The following is a 15,131-nucleotide window of genomic DNA, read 5'->3' as shown; positions in this document are numbered from 1 at the left end:
GAACTGCAGATGCTGGAAAATCGAAGGTACACAAAAATGCTGGAGAAACTCAGCGGGTGCAGCAGCATCTATGGAGCGAAGGAAATAGGCTTTTCACTCAGGGTGGTGGGTGTATGGAACAAACTGCCAGAAGTGGTCGTTGAGGCAGGTACAATAACAATATTCAATAGACACTTGGGCAGGTCCATGGATAGGAAAAGCTGAGGGATACGGGCCAAATGCGGGCAGGTGGGACCAGTGTAGATGGGGGATCTAGGTTAGCATGCAAGCTGGGCCAAAGGGCCTGTTTCCGTGCTGTACAACTCGATACACCTCCGAACCTCAGAGGATGGTGGGAAGAGGGGCAAGATTAAAAGGAGAGAAATCCTCTGCAAGAAAATAATGCTCATTGTTAGAAGAAAAATGCCATTTTAATTATATATTATCTTTATTTATAAATATTTAAAGCTGCTTTCAATTTTATACATACAAAAGGTAACATATGGGAAAAGGCAGTACTACATACACTAATTTAGATTTAATTACAACAGTATATAGAACTATCTGGCAGAAAGTATGGAAGAGTGCCATGGGAGAAAGATATCTATTTACATTGAAAAGTAGGACAGAAGAAGAAAAAAAATGGAGGTGCAAATACTAACCAAAGAACTTTACAAAAAACCTTTTCAACCAAGTACAAAACCTGTTGATATCAGAAAATAATAGTTCTATTAATTTTTTGTTGAAACTTTTATAAAGTTGCCCAGGTTCCGTTTAGTGATCAAAAAAGGTTCTTTGTCGTGATTTCCCCGAAACTTACTCTTCAAACTGGAAATTTTAAAGATTCAAAACTTTACAGTAATCTACATTCAACTGGAAACATTTCATTATCTACTCTCATTACAATATGAACATTTAAACATTTTTTTTAAAAATGACCAATTTTCAGATGACAGACCAACTCCCCTGCACAACTTGCATCCGAGGTCCTGTGCTCCAGGGATAGTGGCGGGAGTGGAGAGCAGGGGGGGCGGGAGCAAGTTATTTTTACGAGGAACGGTTTGACAAGCAAAGGATAATCTACCAAGTAAGGTAGCCGAGCAAAACACAAAGTGCTGGAGGGACTCGGCGTTGCCAGGCAGCATCTGTGGAGGGAGTGGACAGACGAGGTTTTGGGTAGGTACTAATGGAGGTGTAGTGAGGGTGAGGGAAAGGGGTGGGACAAGACCTGGTGAGGGATTTATGGATGAATGCAGTTTTCTTCCTCTTCCTCCATCATCCCAAGCCCAAACGTCACTGTCCATTTCCTCCACAGATGCTGCCTGACCCACTGAGTTACTCCAGCATTGTGTGTTTTGCTCAGGATTCCAGCATCTGCTGTAACTTGCATTAAAGCTGCTCGTCAGTGTGGGGTAGAGGATATCCAGCCCCCCCCCCCCTCCACAAAGGCACAGACCCCGCACTGAGGGGCATCTGGTTCGGGCCACTGCTCACACACATGTTGGGGTGGGGAGGAAGAGGAGAGGCAACTTACTGTGATCTCTTCCCGTCTCTCACTCAGTACTGAGCCGGGAAAGGGATTTGGAGAGGGAGGGAGGGAGGGAGGAGGGGAGGTGATAACACAGGGGGAGAGGGGAGGCATGGGGGGTCACTCCCTCTCTTGGAAGCTCGCATCTGAAAAGCCCTGGCACTCTTGCGGAAATCTGTGCGGTGAAGGGGGCTGAGACAGCCATTGATTGCTGTCTTGTGAAAAGCCGTGCTTGAAGGCTAAAGGTGGTGATAGAGCGACTGAAGCTGTGGACAGGGAGTGGGGGCTCTGTCACGAGGCTTGATCCACACTGGAGAAGATGGCAGCAGGGACCAGCGGCAGGGGAGGAGACTATGAGCACCGTCTAGGACTTGATGCAACCAGCACATCAGGAGGTGGGAGTCACAACATAGCTTTTTTTTTTGTGCTTTTTCTAAAAAAAAAAATAAACTATTTACATTTTTACATAGTTCAGATCCATCACACAGTCAATCTGATACCTACCTCAGTTTACAGGTAATATTTACACTGAGAAAGCAAGGGTAATAAACCTTTAAATGACAAAACATACAAAAATAAATCCGATTCCTGAAAAACTCAGGCTGCTGCACTACATTTTGTAATGAAAAAAGTACAGAGAGCGCGCTCGGAAATCGCTCTCTCATCGGCTTTTATTTGGCTGTACAATTGTGTTTTTTCTTTTTAAAAAAGCGCTCTCCTCTTGCCTGCCTGCCTGCCTGCCTGCCTGCCTGCGCCAGGTGAGCTCAGCACAGCACAGCTTCCTCACGAGTCCCTGGGTTCACGAAGGCCAGTCCACTCAGTCCATGTCGGTGTTGTTGGCAGTGAAGGCGTGCAGGTTCCCCATCTGACTCAGTCCACTCTGGATGTGTGCAACGTGGATTTCGACATTGTTTTGGAAGCAGCTGCAAAAAGCAAGGACAGGAAGTCAGATGCAGTTTTGGAAGAGTTGTTGTAGCATTGCGTTGATGGTTTGGTTTACAGATGCAGGCCCTCCAGCCCACCAAGTCTACGCTGACCAGCCATCGCCCGTTCACACTCGTTCTATGGTCTCCCACTTTTCCCCATCCACTCCCTATACATTTGAGGCAATTTAGAGGCCAATTAACCTACAACCCCATACGTCTTTGAGATGTGGGGTGGTGAGGGGGGATACAGGAGCACCCAGAGGAAATCTACCCGGTGGCAGAGAAAACGAGCAAACTCCACACACGGACAGCAACCTGGGTCTCTGGCGCTGTGAGGCAGCAGCTCTAACAGCTGTGCCACCCTATTTGAAGCATTGAGTGTAGTTCTGGTCGGCCCACTACAGGAAAGATGTGGAGGCTTCGGAGAGGGTGCAGAGGTTGTTTACCAGAATGCTGCCTGGGTTAGAGGGTAAGGTTGGACAAACTTGAGGTTGAAGGGAGTCCTGATAGAAGAATATAAAATTGTGAAGGTAGACAGAACCTTTTACCTCTGGGTGGAAATGTGAAAGACAATGGAGGCCAAAGCTTTAAGGTGAGTGGGACAAAGTTTAAAGGAGATGTGCGGGGCAAGTTTTTTTTACACAGGTGGTCAGTGCCTGGAACGTGCTACCAGGGGGTGGTGGTGGAAGCAGATATGATAGTGGTGTTTGAGAGGCATTTGGATCGGCACATTGATACGCAGGGAAAGGAGGGAAACGGATCATGTAGGTATGTTGCAAAGCCTACCTGAAGCGTCCTTGAAAATCTTCCGTTGCGGGTGTGCGCGATTTTGGCGCCGTTTAGAGGGGGGCGGGTTTAAAACGCGATTTTCTCTAAGCTGTTCCAATCGAAAATGTTCAGCCTAGTTAATTATTAACGAAAAATCGCTGGAAGACCCCGTCGCAAAAGCTATTATTAGGTTTAAAGGCCTTGAATAATAGTTATAGTAGTTTAAAAATCAATCTCTAAACCCGCGACCGTCAGCAACCGCAGGGTCTCATAAAGCAAATAGCAGAAGTTAAGTTGTATATTTTTACATTAAAAAGGGCTTCTAAAGATCCCTTTATACAAAGTTTAATATTGCGAGTAGCTCAATTTGGGCCCATTATATCCCGCAGTATTTTTCTCGGCATTTGGGGCACAAATCTAGCGCAATGTGAACGTTCTAAACCAGCGCGTTCCACAGGGACCCACTGGAAAGCTGATTTAAATGGGCATTTATTTACAGCAATTAAACACTAAATTCCTTCCATTTGGCCTATAAATTAATGTAAATGAGATTTAAAAATCATGTTTTATTGTGAATTATTTGTGAATATTATTTGGACATTTAGGCTATTTAAAAATGTTAATCATTTATTAAGAAATGGATAGATGTTTAGATCTAGTAATTGAAGTCTGAAATTAGCTACAATTAGGTAACTAACTAATTATATGCTTTAATTTCAGGTCATCCAAGTAAGATTATTTTATATTTGTTTCAGAATGCTTCAATCTATGATAACTGAAAATTTCATTCAGTTCTCTTAATTTTTAAGAAAGTTATGGGCTTTTGACTGTTCACGGTCACAGCTTTTTTGTTATGTCCATAGAAAATCAATAGGGAACAAGATGCTCATTTCCCAGTATGAAAATGGCCATAACTTTTTAAATACTTGAGATATGAAAGTGAATTAGGTGTCAAATTAAACTTATTTTTATGCTTTATCTGATGGGATAAATTACAGACTTGATTTTTAAAATCTCAAAATTTTGTAACATTGCTAGATCATGTGCAGGCAGTTATGATCTCTTATTGGCATAATGTTCAGAATGAACATCATGGACCGAAAGGCCTGTTCCTGTTCTGTGAAGATGCAAGGAACTGAAGACACTGTTTGACCTCCTGTAATGGGGCAAAGAGCCAGAAAATGAAGACCAAAGAGTGCCAAAAGCTGACTGTTATAGAGTTATATACAGCATGAAACAGGCCCTTCGGCCCAACTCATCCATGCCGACCAAGGTTCCCCATCTAAGCTAGCCCCATAACCCTCCATGGGCCTGGAGATTAGGAAAATGAATGAGATTTATTGAATTAAATGATTGAAAGATACAGCATGGAAACAGGCCCTTCGGCCCAACGAGTCCACACTGACCATCGATCACCCATCCACGCTCGTTCTATGTTATCCCACTTCCGCGTCCAATCCCGACACATCAGGGGTAATTTACAGAGGTCAATTAACCTACAAACCCGCACGTCTTTGGCGTGTGGGAGTTAACCCATGCGGTCACAGGAGGACGTGCAAACTCCGCACAGACAGCACCCGAGGTCAGGATCGAACCCTGGGTCTCTGGCGCTGTGAGGCAGAGGCACTAGCCTATTCAGCTCCACACCTGGAGTTCTCATTCCACCCACCTTACATTGGAGGAGTCTATAGAGCTCTTGATGTCATTCAACGAGTCTGTTAACGACTTGAATTCAAAAGAGTTTAAGTCCCCTCCTTCTGCCAGACACTGTGGAGAGGAAAAGAAATTAGGATTCACTAATGAATTTCTCACTAATCAAAAACCTTTCAGCTTCTAACATATAAAAGTTCAACTTATCTGAGCTGATTTGACCTGAACTGGGCACCTCAATCCCAGCACTGCCAAATACAGTCTTTTACCTAGAGTCAGGGAATCCAGACCCAGAGGACATGTTTATGATGAGGGGCAAGATTTAATAGGAACCTGAAGAGCAACTTGTTCACTGAGGGTAGTGGATATATGGAAGGAGCTGCCAGATGAAGGTTTAGAGGGATATGGGCCAAATGCAGGTAAATGGGACTAGCATGAATTGAGTTGAAGGGCCTGTCTCTGTTCTGTATGACGCGGTGATTAATCCCTGTGTGATGTGGATCCGGGAGGCAGCCTCTGACTTACATAGAACAGTACAGCACCGGAACAGGCCCTTCGGCCCACAGTGTCTGTCCCGAACATGATGCCGGGCTAAACCAATCCCCTCTGCATGCACGTGATCCATATCCCTCTTTGCATCGGTGTTCCCTGCATATCCATGTCCTTTTCCAAAAACACCACTATCGTATCTGCCTCCATGTCTGGATCAAATACAATCACTATGTTGAAGAGGCACTTTCAACAAGGCATGGAGCACTAATGCAGGCAAACGGGATTAGTGTGGACGGCCACAAGGGTCAGCATTGACGTGGTGGGCTGTTTCTGTGCTGTACCATGCTGCAAGGCCTGAATCAGCAAGTTACCAATCTGTGATATTGTAGAATCACAGAGTCAGAGTCATACATCACAGAAACAGGCCCTTCAGCCTAACTTGTCCACGCAGACTAAGATAAACTCGTCCCACCTGCCCAGGTTTGGCCTTTCCAATCCACGTACCTGTCCCAAGTGTCATTTAAATGCTTTGATCGTACCTGCCTCAGCTACCTCCTCTGGCAGCTCGTTCCACACACCCACCACCATTTACCCTTCACCTTAAACCTATATCCTCTGGTTCTATTACCCTCATGATTTTATATACCTCTATAAGATCACCCTTCAGCCTCCTGTGTTTCAAGGAATAACGTCCGGACTGCACCAACTGAGACATTTATGAGACCCAAAGTGCTGGAATAACAGCAGGTCAGACTTATCATGCACGCTACAATAATAAACCAATACCAACAGGTGGAGTGACGGAGGAAGCAAGTCGGCCAGGCAGCTTTTGTGGACAGAATGGACAGGTGATGTTTCAGGTCGGGACCCTTCTTCAGACAAATGTCCTCTGTCCATTCCCTCCACAGTCTGAAGAAGGGACTCGACCCAAAACATCACCGATCCATGATCTCCAGAGATGCCGCTTGAACTGCAGTGTTCCTTCAGCAGATTGTGTCTTTTTTTTGTACACCAGCAGAGTCAGGGGATATGGGGAGAAGGCAGGAACGGGGCACTGATTGTGGATGATCAGCCATGATCACATTGAATGGCCCTGCTGGCTCGAAGGGCCGAATGGCCTACTCCTGCACCTATTGTCTATTGTCAATGTTCCTCGATTTAACTCAATCGTCTATTTAACTCACCATAGATGTTGCCTGACCCACTGAGTTACTCCAGCACTTTGTGTCTTTCTTTTTGTAAACCAGCATCTGCATGTTCCTCGTTTCTGCGCACCACAGCTGCTGCCTGACCTGCTGAGTGACTCCGGCACTGGGTCTCTCAGTTATTTCAGGGCCGGGGCTGTGACGGTCACACTTACTTTGATCTGCAGCAGGACGGCGGTGAGCCTGGCGATCAGGTCGGTGAGGTTCTCGTTCCTGACACTGGCCTGGCCAGTCTGCGAGCTGTTTGCCTGCCGCACCAGCTCCTGAGCCTCCTCTTCGCACCGTCGTCGCATGTCCGTCGGCTGATCCATGGGCTGCAGGCCCTGGTCGGGAGCCAGCTGTTGGCACGGCGCACACAAGAGGCAACGTTAGACGCCAGAAATCACCGTCCAGAGATCAACAGCTACCAACAATATGCGCAACAGGCAAATCAAGTGTACAAAATCAAGAGGGGAACATACAGGGTGAATGCAGAGTCGTTTACCCAGGGGCTGGGAATCAAGATCCAGAGGTGATATGTTTGAGGTGAGAGGGGAAATATCTGATAGGAACCTGAGGGGCAACTTTTTCCACACATAGGGTGGTGGGTGTATGGAGCGAGGAGTTAGTTAAGGCAGATACTATAACAACAATTAAAACACATTTGGACAGGCACATGGATAGGAAGGGATTAGAGGAATATGGACCAAATGTGGGCAGGTGGGACTAGTGTAGATGAAGCATGTTGGTTGGCATGGGGTAAGCTTGTTCTTTTTACAGAGGGTGGTGGGAGCCTAGAACACACTGCTGGTTGGTGGCAGGTCAGATAATGGTGGTTAAGCAGCTTTTACATGGGTACATGGATATGTAGGGAACGGGGGGGTGTGGGGGTGTGGATCACATGCAGGCAGCGGAGATGCCAATTTAATTTGGCATCAGGCCCAGCACAGGCATAGAAGGTCAAAGGGCCTCTTGCTGTTCTATGTACCATTCTATGATCACAGGCTTTTGGGTTAGAAACATAGAAAATAGGTGCAGGAGTAGGCCATTCGGCCCTTCGAGCCTGCACCGCCATTCAATATGATCATGGCTGATCATCCAACTCAGTATCCTGTATGGAGCCTTCTCTCCATACCCCCTGATCCCTTTAGCCACAAGGGCAACATCTAACTCCCTCTTAAATATAGCCAACGAACTGGCCTCAACTACCTTCTGTGGCAGAGAATTCCAGAGATTCACCACTCTCTGTGTGAAAAATGTTTTTTTCATCTCGGTCCTAAAAGATTTCCCCCTTATCCTTAAATGTGACCCCTTGTTCTGGACTTCCCCAACATCGGGAACAATCTTCCTGCATCTTAACGTGTACAGGGGCATCTAGGTGAGAGTGGGCAGGGGAGTGCAGCAGAAACAAAAGCAAAGGAATACACATGCATGGGGGAGCGGGAGATGGGGAGCACAGACATCTGGGTTGGAGGGTACTACTAGCAAGCAAGACTACAAGCACTCACCTCATAACAAAACTGCTGGACTTTATTCAACACCTTGTTCAGATCCTTGTTGAGTTGCTCCAATTCTAAAACAATGGTCGCATACCGTTTCTGAAAGTCTATTCCAATGGAGGCAGAGTAGGATTTCTAATGGAAGGAGAGAAGACAGCTAGTCACTTCCTGGCCTTAGTGGGCCCTGTATTATCCTTTACACCAGCTCCTGGAGGGAGAGCTGGCAGGGAGGAGAACATTTACTTTCATTAATCACCAAATCCCAGTGACCACTGGACTCGGTTAGAATGCAGGAACACAGGAAGTGTAGATGCTGGAACCTTGAGTAAAACACAAAGTGCTGGAGTAACTCAGCAGGTCAGGCAACATCGCTGTTGAAGGAAAGGATAGTCTGAAGACCCAAAACATCGTCTGTCCATTTCATCCACAGATAGAGATACAAAGTGCTGGACCAGCACAAAAGGTTGGGCAGTATCTGGGGAGGGAATGGAGAAGTGACGTTTTGGGTCGAGACCCATCGTCAGGTTAATGAATCTGAAAAGTCTGAAGAAAGGCCCGTGACCTGAAACGCCACCTGTCCATCTAGAGAAGCTGGCTGAGCTGCGGGGTTCCTCTAGCACGTTGTATTTTGCTTGTTTGTTATGCTTCTCCTCACACTCTTGGAACACCCACCAAGCCTGCCTTCAACAAGCCACTTCACTTCAGTCTGTGGTATTCCTACTCCCTGCCTGCTTACTACAGGGCCATTCATCCCAGCCTGATGGAAGTGTGCCTATCAAATTTAGGGCGGTCACGGTGGTGCAGCGGTAGAGTTGCTGCCCGGCAGCGAATGCAGCGCCGGAGACTCGGGTTCCATCCTGACTACGGGTGCTGTCTTTACGGAGTTTGTACGTTCTCCCTGTGGGTTTTCTCCGAGATCTTCGGTTTCCTCCCACACTCCAAAGACGTATAGATTTATAGGTTAATTGGCTTGGTAAAATGTAAACATTGTCCCTAGTGGGTGTAGGATAGTGCTAATGTGTGGGGATCGCTGGTCGGCACGGACCCAGTGGGCCGAAGGGCCTGTTTCCGCGCTGTATCACTAAATTAGTTCCACCTCATTCAATCCCTACAGCCCTACAAATCTCTCCAGGACTTGAGGGCCTGGCTAAAGGGAAAGGTTGGGCAGGCTAGGACTTTATTCCTTGGAGCTCTGTAGGCTGAGGGGTTCATATAGAGGTGTATATAGTCATGAAGGGAATAGATAGGATGAATACAGAGTATTTTTCCCAGGGTAGGGGAATGAAGAATGAGAGGGCAGAGGTTTAAGGTAGGGGAGGGGGGAAGATTTAAGAAGAACCTGAGGGGCAACATTTGGAACGAACTGTCTGGAACGAACTGCCAGAGGAGGAAGTTGAGTCAGATACTTTGACAGCATTTATAAGACACTTGGAGGAAAGATAAGGTTTAGAGGGAAATGGGTTAAATGTAGATGGGGCATCTTGGTTAGCATGGACGAGTTGGGCTTAAGGGCCTGTTTCCTGCTGCATGACTCTTTGACTAGCTCTGACTAAGTATGGAGTGACATATTTTGGAAAGCATGGCAAGCAGCAGAGCGCTGGGGAGAGTGGTTGAACAGAGAGACCTTGTGGTACAAGTACATAGTTCTCTAAAGAGGGTAGAGAGGATGGTGAAGGGGGAGTGTGGCATGCTTGCCACCATCAGCAGAGGCACCAATACAAGAACTGTCGTCATGTTTACAGTACAACAAACTGCTTAGCCTGCGCAAGGTGCTGCCTACCGTTCTGGTCACCACTTTACAGGTAAGGTGCTTCTGCTAGAGGTTGGTAGAGTTGCTGCCTCACAGCACCAGAGACCTGGGTTCGATCCCGACCTCGTGTGCTGTCTGTGTGTGTGTGTGTGTGGAGTTTGCGCATTCTCCCTGTGACGGTATGGGTGTCCTCTGGGTGCTCCGGTTTCCTCCCACATCCCAAAGACGTGCGTGTTTGTGGGTTAATTGGCCTCTGTAAATGATCCCCTAATGTGTTGGGAGTGGGTGAGAAAGTGGGATAACATAGAACTAGCGTGAACGGGTGATCGATCACCAGCGTGGACCATAGGCGATTCAAACTGATTTTTTTCCTGGAATGGAAGGCCCGAGTTAATGGAGAGATTGGAAGAACAGTCTCTTTTCCCTGGAGCGGAGGAGGCCGAGAAGTTTATAAAATTACAAGGGGCATAGATAGAGTATCTGACCAGGGCCTGTCTCCCATGCTTGGGTGAGAGGGAGAATGTTTAATGGGGTTCTGAGGGGTTAATTGTACACACAGAGAATAGTTGGTATCTGGAGTAAGTTGCCAGAGGCAGGAATAATAATAACACCCAAGGATTGAGAGTGGATTAGAGGAATATGGAATGAATGCAGGCAAGTAGGATTAGTGAGGATAGGTATGATGGTCAGCATGGATGCGGTTTGGTGAAGGGCTTGTTTCTCTGCTGCACAACTCAAATAGAATCAGGGAATAAGCAATTTGTGCAGGAAAGCGGTGTTGAAGGTGAAAGTTCCCAAAGTGGAAATGTCAAAGACTAGCTTGTAGGTGAAAGATTAAATGAGAAGTGTGGGACAAGGTTTTTTGTTTTGTTTTACACAGAGGATGGTGGGTGCCTGGAGTATGCTGCCAGGGGTGGTGGTGGTGGAGGCAGAGATGATAGTGGTGTACAATAGGCTTCTTGTACACCACTATATATGAAACATATAAGATTGTTAAGGGCTTGGACACGCTAGGGGCAGGAAACATGTTCCTGAGGTTGGGGGGAGTCCAGAACCAGGGGCCACAGTTTAAGAATAAGGAGTAAGCCATTTAGAACGGAGACGAGGAAACACTTTTTCTCACAGAGTGGTGAGTCTGTGGAATTCTCTGCCTCAGAGGGCGGTGGAGGCAGGTTCTCTGGATGCTTTCAAGAGAGAGCTAGATAGGGCTCTTAAAAATAGCGGAGTTAGGGGATATGGGGAAAAGGCAGGAACGGGGTACTGATTGTGGATGATCAGCCATGATCACATTGAATGACAGTGCTGGCTCGAAGGGCCAAATGGCCTACTCCTGCACCTATTGTCTATTCTAGATAGGCACATGGATATGCAGGGGATTGAGGGATATGGATCAGATGCAGGCAGAGGTGATTAGTATAATTTGTCATAATGCTCAGCATGGACAATGTGGGCTGAAGGGCCTGTCCCTGTGCAGTACTGGTCAGTGATCCCACTGGATGGCAGAGCAGACATGGACATGAGATTGTATACACTTTCCTTGGACTGTGAACATCTAAAAGATTAGTTGCCGAAGTTTGGAGGAAACACAGATAATCGGCATCAAGTCACAACCAAAAGCAAGAAGATTCTTTACCAGTTTCTCCGCGTCAGTGTTCATTTCTTTCAACTGTTTGATGTGCTCCTTCTTGATCATGAGTATTTTGGATAGTCTTGTCTAAGAGGAGAAGGAAAGGCAACAGGATATGCATGAGTGTGAAGAAACAAGCTGAGAGTGCAGGAGGCACTTTGCTGCACAAGTAATGGCTTGTAAGATATTGCCAGTAACCCAGGCCAGTGCACAACTGATTGATGGAATCAACATAACCAACTTACCAAACAAAGGTTGCCGTTCGGTTTAGGTCTATTATTGTCACATGTACCAAGGTACAGTGAAGAGCTATGTTTTGCATGCTATCCAATCGTCAGATAAAACTATGTATGGATACAACAAGTCAAACTCAAGTACAATAGGTAGAGCAGAGGGGAAGAAGCTGTTCCTGAGTCTGGTGGTGCGCATTTTCAAGCTTCTGTACCTTTTGCCGGACGGGAGCGGGGAGAAGAAGGACTGGCCGGGGTGGGACAAGTCTTTGATTGTGTTGGCTGCTTTCCCAAGGCAGCGTGAAGTGTAGATGGAGTCGATGGTGGGGAGTCTGGCCTGTGTGTGTGACGGACTGGGCTACATCCACAACTCTCTGCGATTTCTTGCGGTGTTGGGCAGAGCTGTTCCCAAACCAGGCTGTGATGCCACCCGACAGTGTGCTTACTATGGAGCATCTGTAGACGTTTGTGGGAGTCACCGACATGCTGAATTGCCTCGGTATCCTCAGCGAGTAGAGGAGTTGGTGTGACGTCTTGGTTGTCGCATCCACGTGGTTAGTCCAATGCGGCAACCCTTCCACCTGACCCGAAACGTCACCTAGCCATGTTCTCCAGAGATGCTGCCTGAGCCGCTGAGTTATTCCAGCACTTTGTGAAACGTCACCTAGCCATGTTCTCCAGAGATGCTGCCTGAGCTGCTGAGTTACTCCAGCACTTTGTGAAACGTCACCTAGCCATGTTCTCCAGAGATGCTGCCTGAGTCGCTGAGTTATTCCAGCACTTTGTGAAACGTCACCTAGCCATGTTCTCCAGAGATGCTGCCTGAGCTGCTGAGTTACTCCAGCACTTTGTGAAACGTCACCTAGCCATGTTCTCCAGAGATGCTGCCTGAGCCGCTGAGTTACTCCAGCACTTTGTGAAACGTCACCTAGCCATGTTCTCTAGAGATGCTGCCTGAGCCGCTGAGTTACTCCAGCACTTTGTGTCGTTTTGTTTGTAAACCAGCATGCTTACATCTCCTGCTTATCTAAATACGTGAGTGTTAGGAGAGTGTCTGCGTCACTTGTGTACTCAGGCAGCACGTTCCTGAGGGGCCGGAGTAACCTTTACATGAGAAGATATTCACACACAGTACGTCAAAAAATAAAATCATTTGTAGCCTACTGCTTATTGAAGGCTTTTGAAACTGGCGGTTTGCTCCAGTGCCGGGGAGAGGGGAGAGCATTGTTGAAGGTCCCTGGCTGCAGCCTGACCTCAGTTAGTCACACACTCTTCACAGCCGGAGGTTAATGCTTCAAATTCCTTAGTATGCACATCTCTGAAGATCTGTCCTGGGCCCAGCATGTTGATGCAATCACTAAAGCCCATCAACTCCTCTACTTCCTTAGACGATTGAGGAGATTGGGCATGTCGATGAACATCAGATGTACAGCAGAGACCATAATGATTGGTTGCATCATGTCCTGGTTCGGCAACTCCAACGCCCTGGGATGAAGGAATTACAAAAAGTGGTGGACACTGCCCGGGTCCATCATGGGTACTCACTTCCCCACCATCGAATACATCTACAGGCGGCACTGCCTCAAAAAGGCAGCCTGCATCATCAAGAGACCCACAGACCCACACCATCCTGCCCACACTCTCATTTCCCCCCGATCATCGAGAAGGTGATACAGTAGTCTGAAAACCGTGCCCACCAGGTTCAGGAACAGCTTCTTCCCTTCTTGAACACTGCACAACACTAACCATCCTCAGTAACTATGATCTTCCATGGACTTCATATTTGATTGCACTACTGTTTTCAGTTTTGCACTATTATGGTTATCTTGTATTACGGATCATGAATTTATTATAATTTGTATTATTATACATTATTCTGTGTGTTATTCTGTTAATGGGCCCATAAGCTGCAGCAAGTAAGAATTTCATTTGCCAGTACATATGACAATTAAACACTTGACAATGCTTGTAGGATCACTCTCTCTGACTTGTCCCACCCTGGTCATTCCTTCTTCTCCCCGCTCCCGTCCGGCAGAAGGTACAGAAACTTGAAAGCGCACACCACCAGATTCAGGAAGTGCAGCAGGCAGTGAAGAAAGCGAATGGTATGTTAGCATTCATAGCAAAAGGATTTGAGTATAGGAGCAGGGAGGTTCTACTGCAGTTGTACAGGGTCTTGGTGAGACCACACCTGGAGTATTGCGTACAGTTTTGGTCTCCTAATCTGAGGAAAGACATTCTTGCCATAGAGGGAGTGCAGAGAAGATTCACCAGACTGATTCCTGGGATGTCAGGACTTTCATATGAAGAAAGACGGGATAGACTCGGCTTGTACTCGCTAGAATTTAGAAGATTGAGGGGGGATCTTATAGAAACTTACAAAATTCTTAAGGTGTTGGACAGGCTAGATGCAGGAAGATTGTTCCCGATGTTGGGGAAGTCCAGAACAAGGGGTCACAGTTTAAGGATAAGGGGGAAATCGTTTAGGACCGAGATGAGAAAAACATTTTTCACACAGAGAGTGGTGAATCTCTGGAATTCTCTGCCACAGAAGGTAGTTGAGGCCAGTTCATTGGCTATATTTAAGAGGGAGTTAGATGTGGCCCTTGTGGCTAAAGGGATCAGGGGGTATGGAGAGAAGGCAGGTACAGGATACTGAGTTGGATAATCAGCCATGATCATATTGAATGGCGGTGCAAGCTCGAAGGGCCGAATGGCCTACTCCTGCACCTATTTTCTATGTTTCTATATGTTTCTCGGAACAGCTTCTTCCCCTCTGTTGTCAGATTTCTGAACGCCCCTTCCATAGGGAAGATAGATCGAATGGCGGAGTAGACTCGATGGACCTAATTCTAATCCTTTGTCTTATGAACTAATTACATACAATTTATGCCTACTACATTTCCGTAACAAGTCACTAAATTCATTAAAAACTGAGAGCGAGGCCATTCCTTGCCCCCATTTTCCAAGCAGGATTCCTGTCCCCCACATATCCCTTTCTAGGTTTGATTTATAAGGCAAATACAATTTATGAAGTGAACAAATCCATTAACGTTACGGGCGGATACACAAGGAAAGAACACTTACCACCTGGATGAGGAATTCTATAGGAAACCCCCCAAGTGTGTCTCCATCCGTGGCCGATAGTTTGCTTTTCCAGGGTGACTGACCCAAAAGTGGATCGTTGTCCTGCCAAGGAGAGATCGAATAAGGCAATGTCACAAAAGCAGTGGCAATGGCAGCAAGCAGGATAACCGGGCGGCACACTGGCACAGCTGGTAAAGCCGCTGCCTCACAGTGCCAGAGAACGGGGTTCGATCCTGACATCAATGCTGTTTGCGTGGAGTTTGCATGCAAGATAGATAGAACTATCTGAGATACAACTGAGATACACAACTGAAGATGTGTCTGATTGGTAGCAAAATCACCTAGTGGTCACCCCCAAGAATACCGGGTGTCAGTTGTGGTGAAGAACCCTAGGGATTGTAACATCCAGTC

At 46.8% G+C, this 15,131-nt stretch overlaps 1 protein-coding gene across 2 annotated transcripts in view; it reads right to left on the bottom strand.

Annotated features, from left to right (window-relative positions):
* Positions 1-1,693: 1,693 nt before the first annotated feature.
* The window catches only part of lin9 (lin-9 DREAM MuvB core complex component), a 67,353-nt gene continuing 53,915 nt past the window's right edge, over positions 1,694-15,131 (bottom strand). Inside the window, exons 10-15 of one of the 2 annotated variants that reach the window (XM_033020628.1) lie at positions 14,721-14,822; positions 11,410-11,490; positions 8,036-8,161; positions 6,704-6,886; positions 4,871-4,968; positions 1,694-2,430 (exon numbers count right to left, since the gene is read on the bottom strand). In XM_033020628.1, coding sequence (XP_032876519.1) covers positions 2,325-2,430; positions 4,871-4,968; positions 6,704-6,886; positions 8,036-8,161; positions 11,410-11,490; positions 14,721-14,822 — 696 coding nt within the window. In that variant the 3' untranslated portion in view covers positions 1,694-2,324. The remainder of the gene's footprint in view (positions 2,431-4,870; positions 4,969-6,703; positions 6,887-8,035; positions 8,162-11,409; positions 11,491-14,720; positions 14,823-15,131) is intronic. The other variant, XM_033020629.1, reaches the window with a different exon arrangement.

This window comes from Amblyraja radiata, chromosome 5 (assembly GCF_010909765.2).
Source record: "Amblyraja radiata isolate CabotCenter1 chromosome 5, sAmbRad1.1.pri, whole genome shotgun sequence".
Taxonomy (NCBI): domain Eukaryota; kingdom Metazoa; phylum Chordata; class Chondrichthyes; order Rajiformes; family Rajidae; genus Amblyraja; species Amblyraja radiata.
This window is presented reverse-complemented; position numbering and strand designations above follow the sequence as displayed.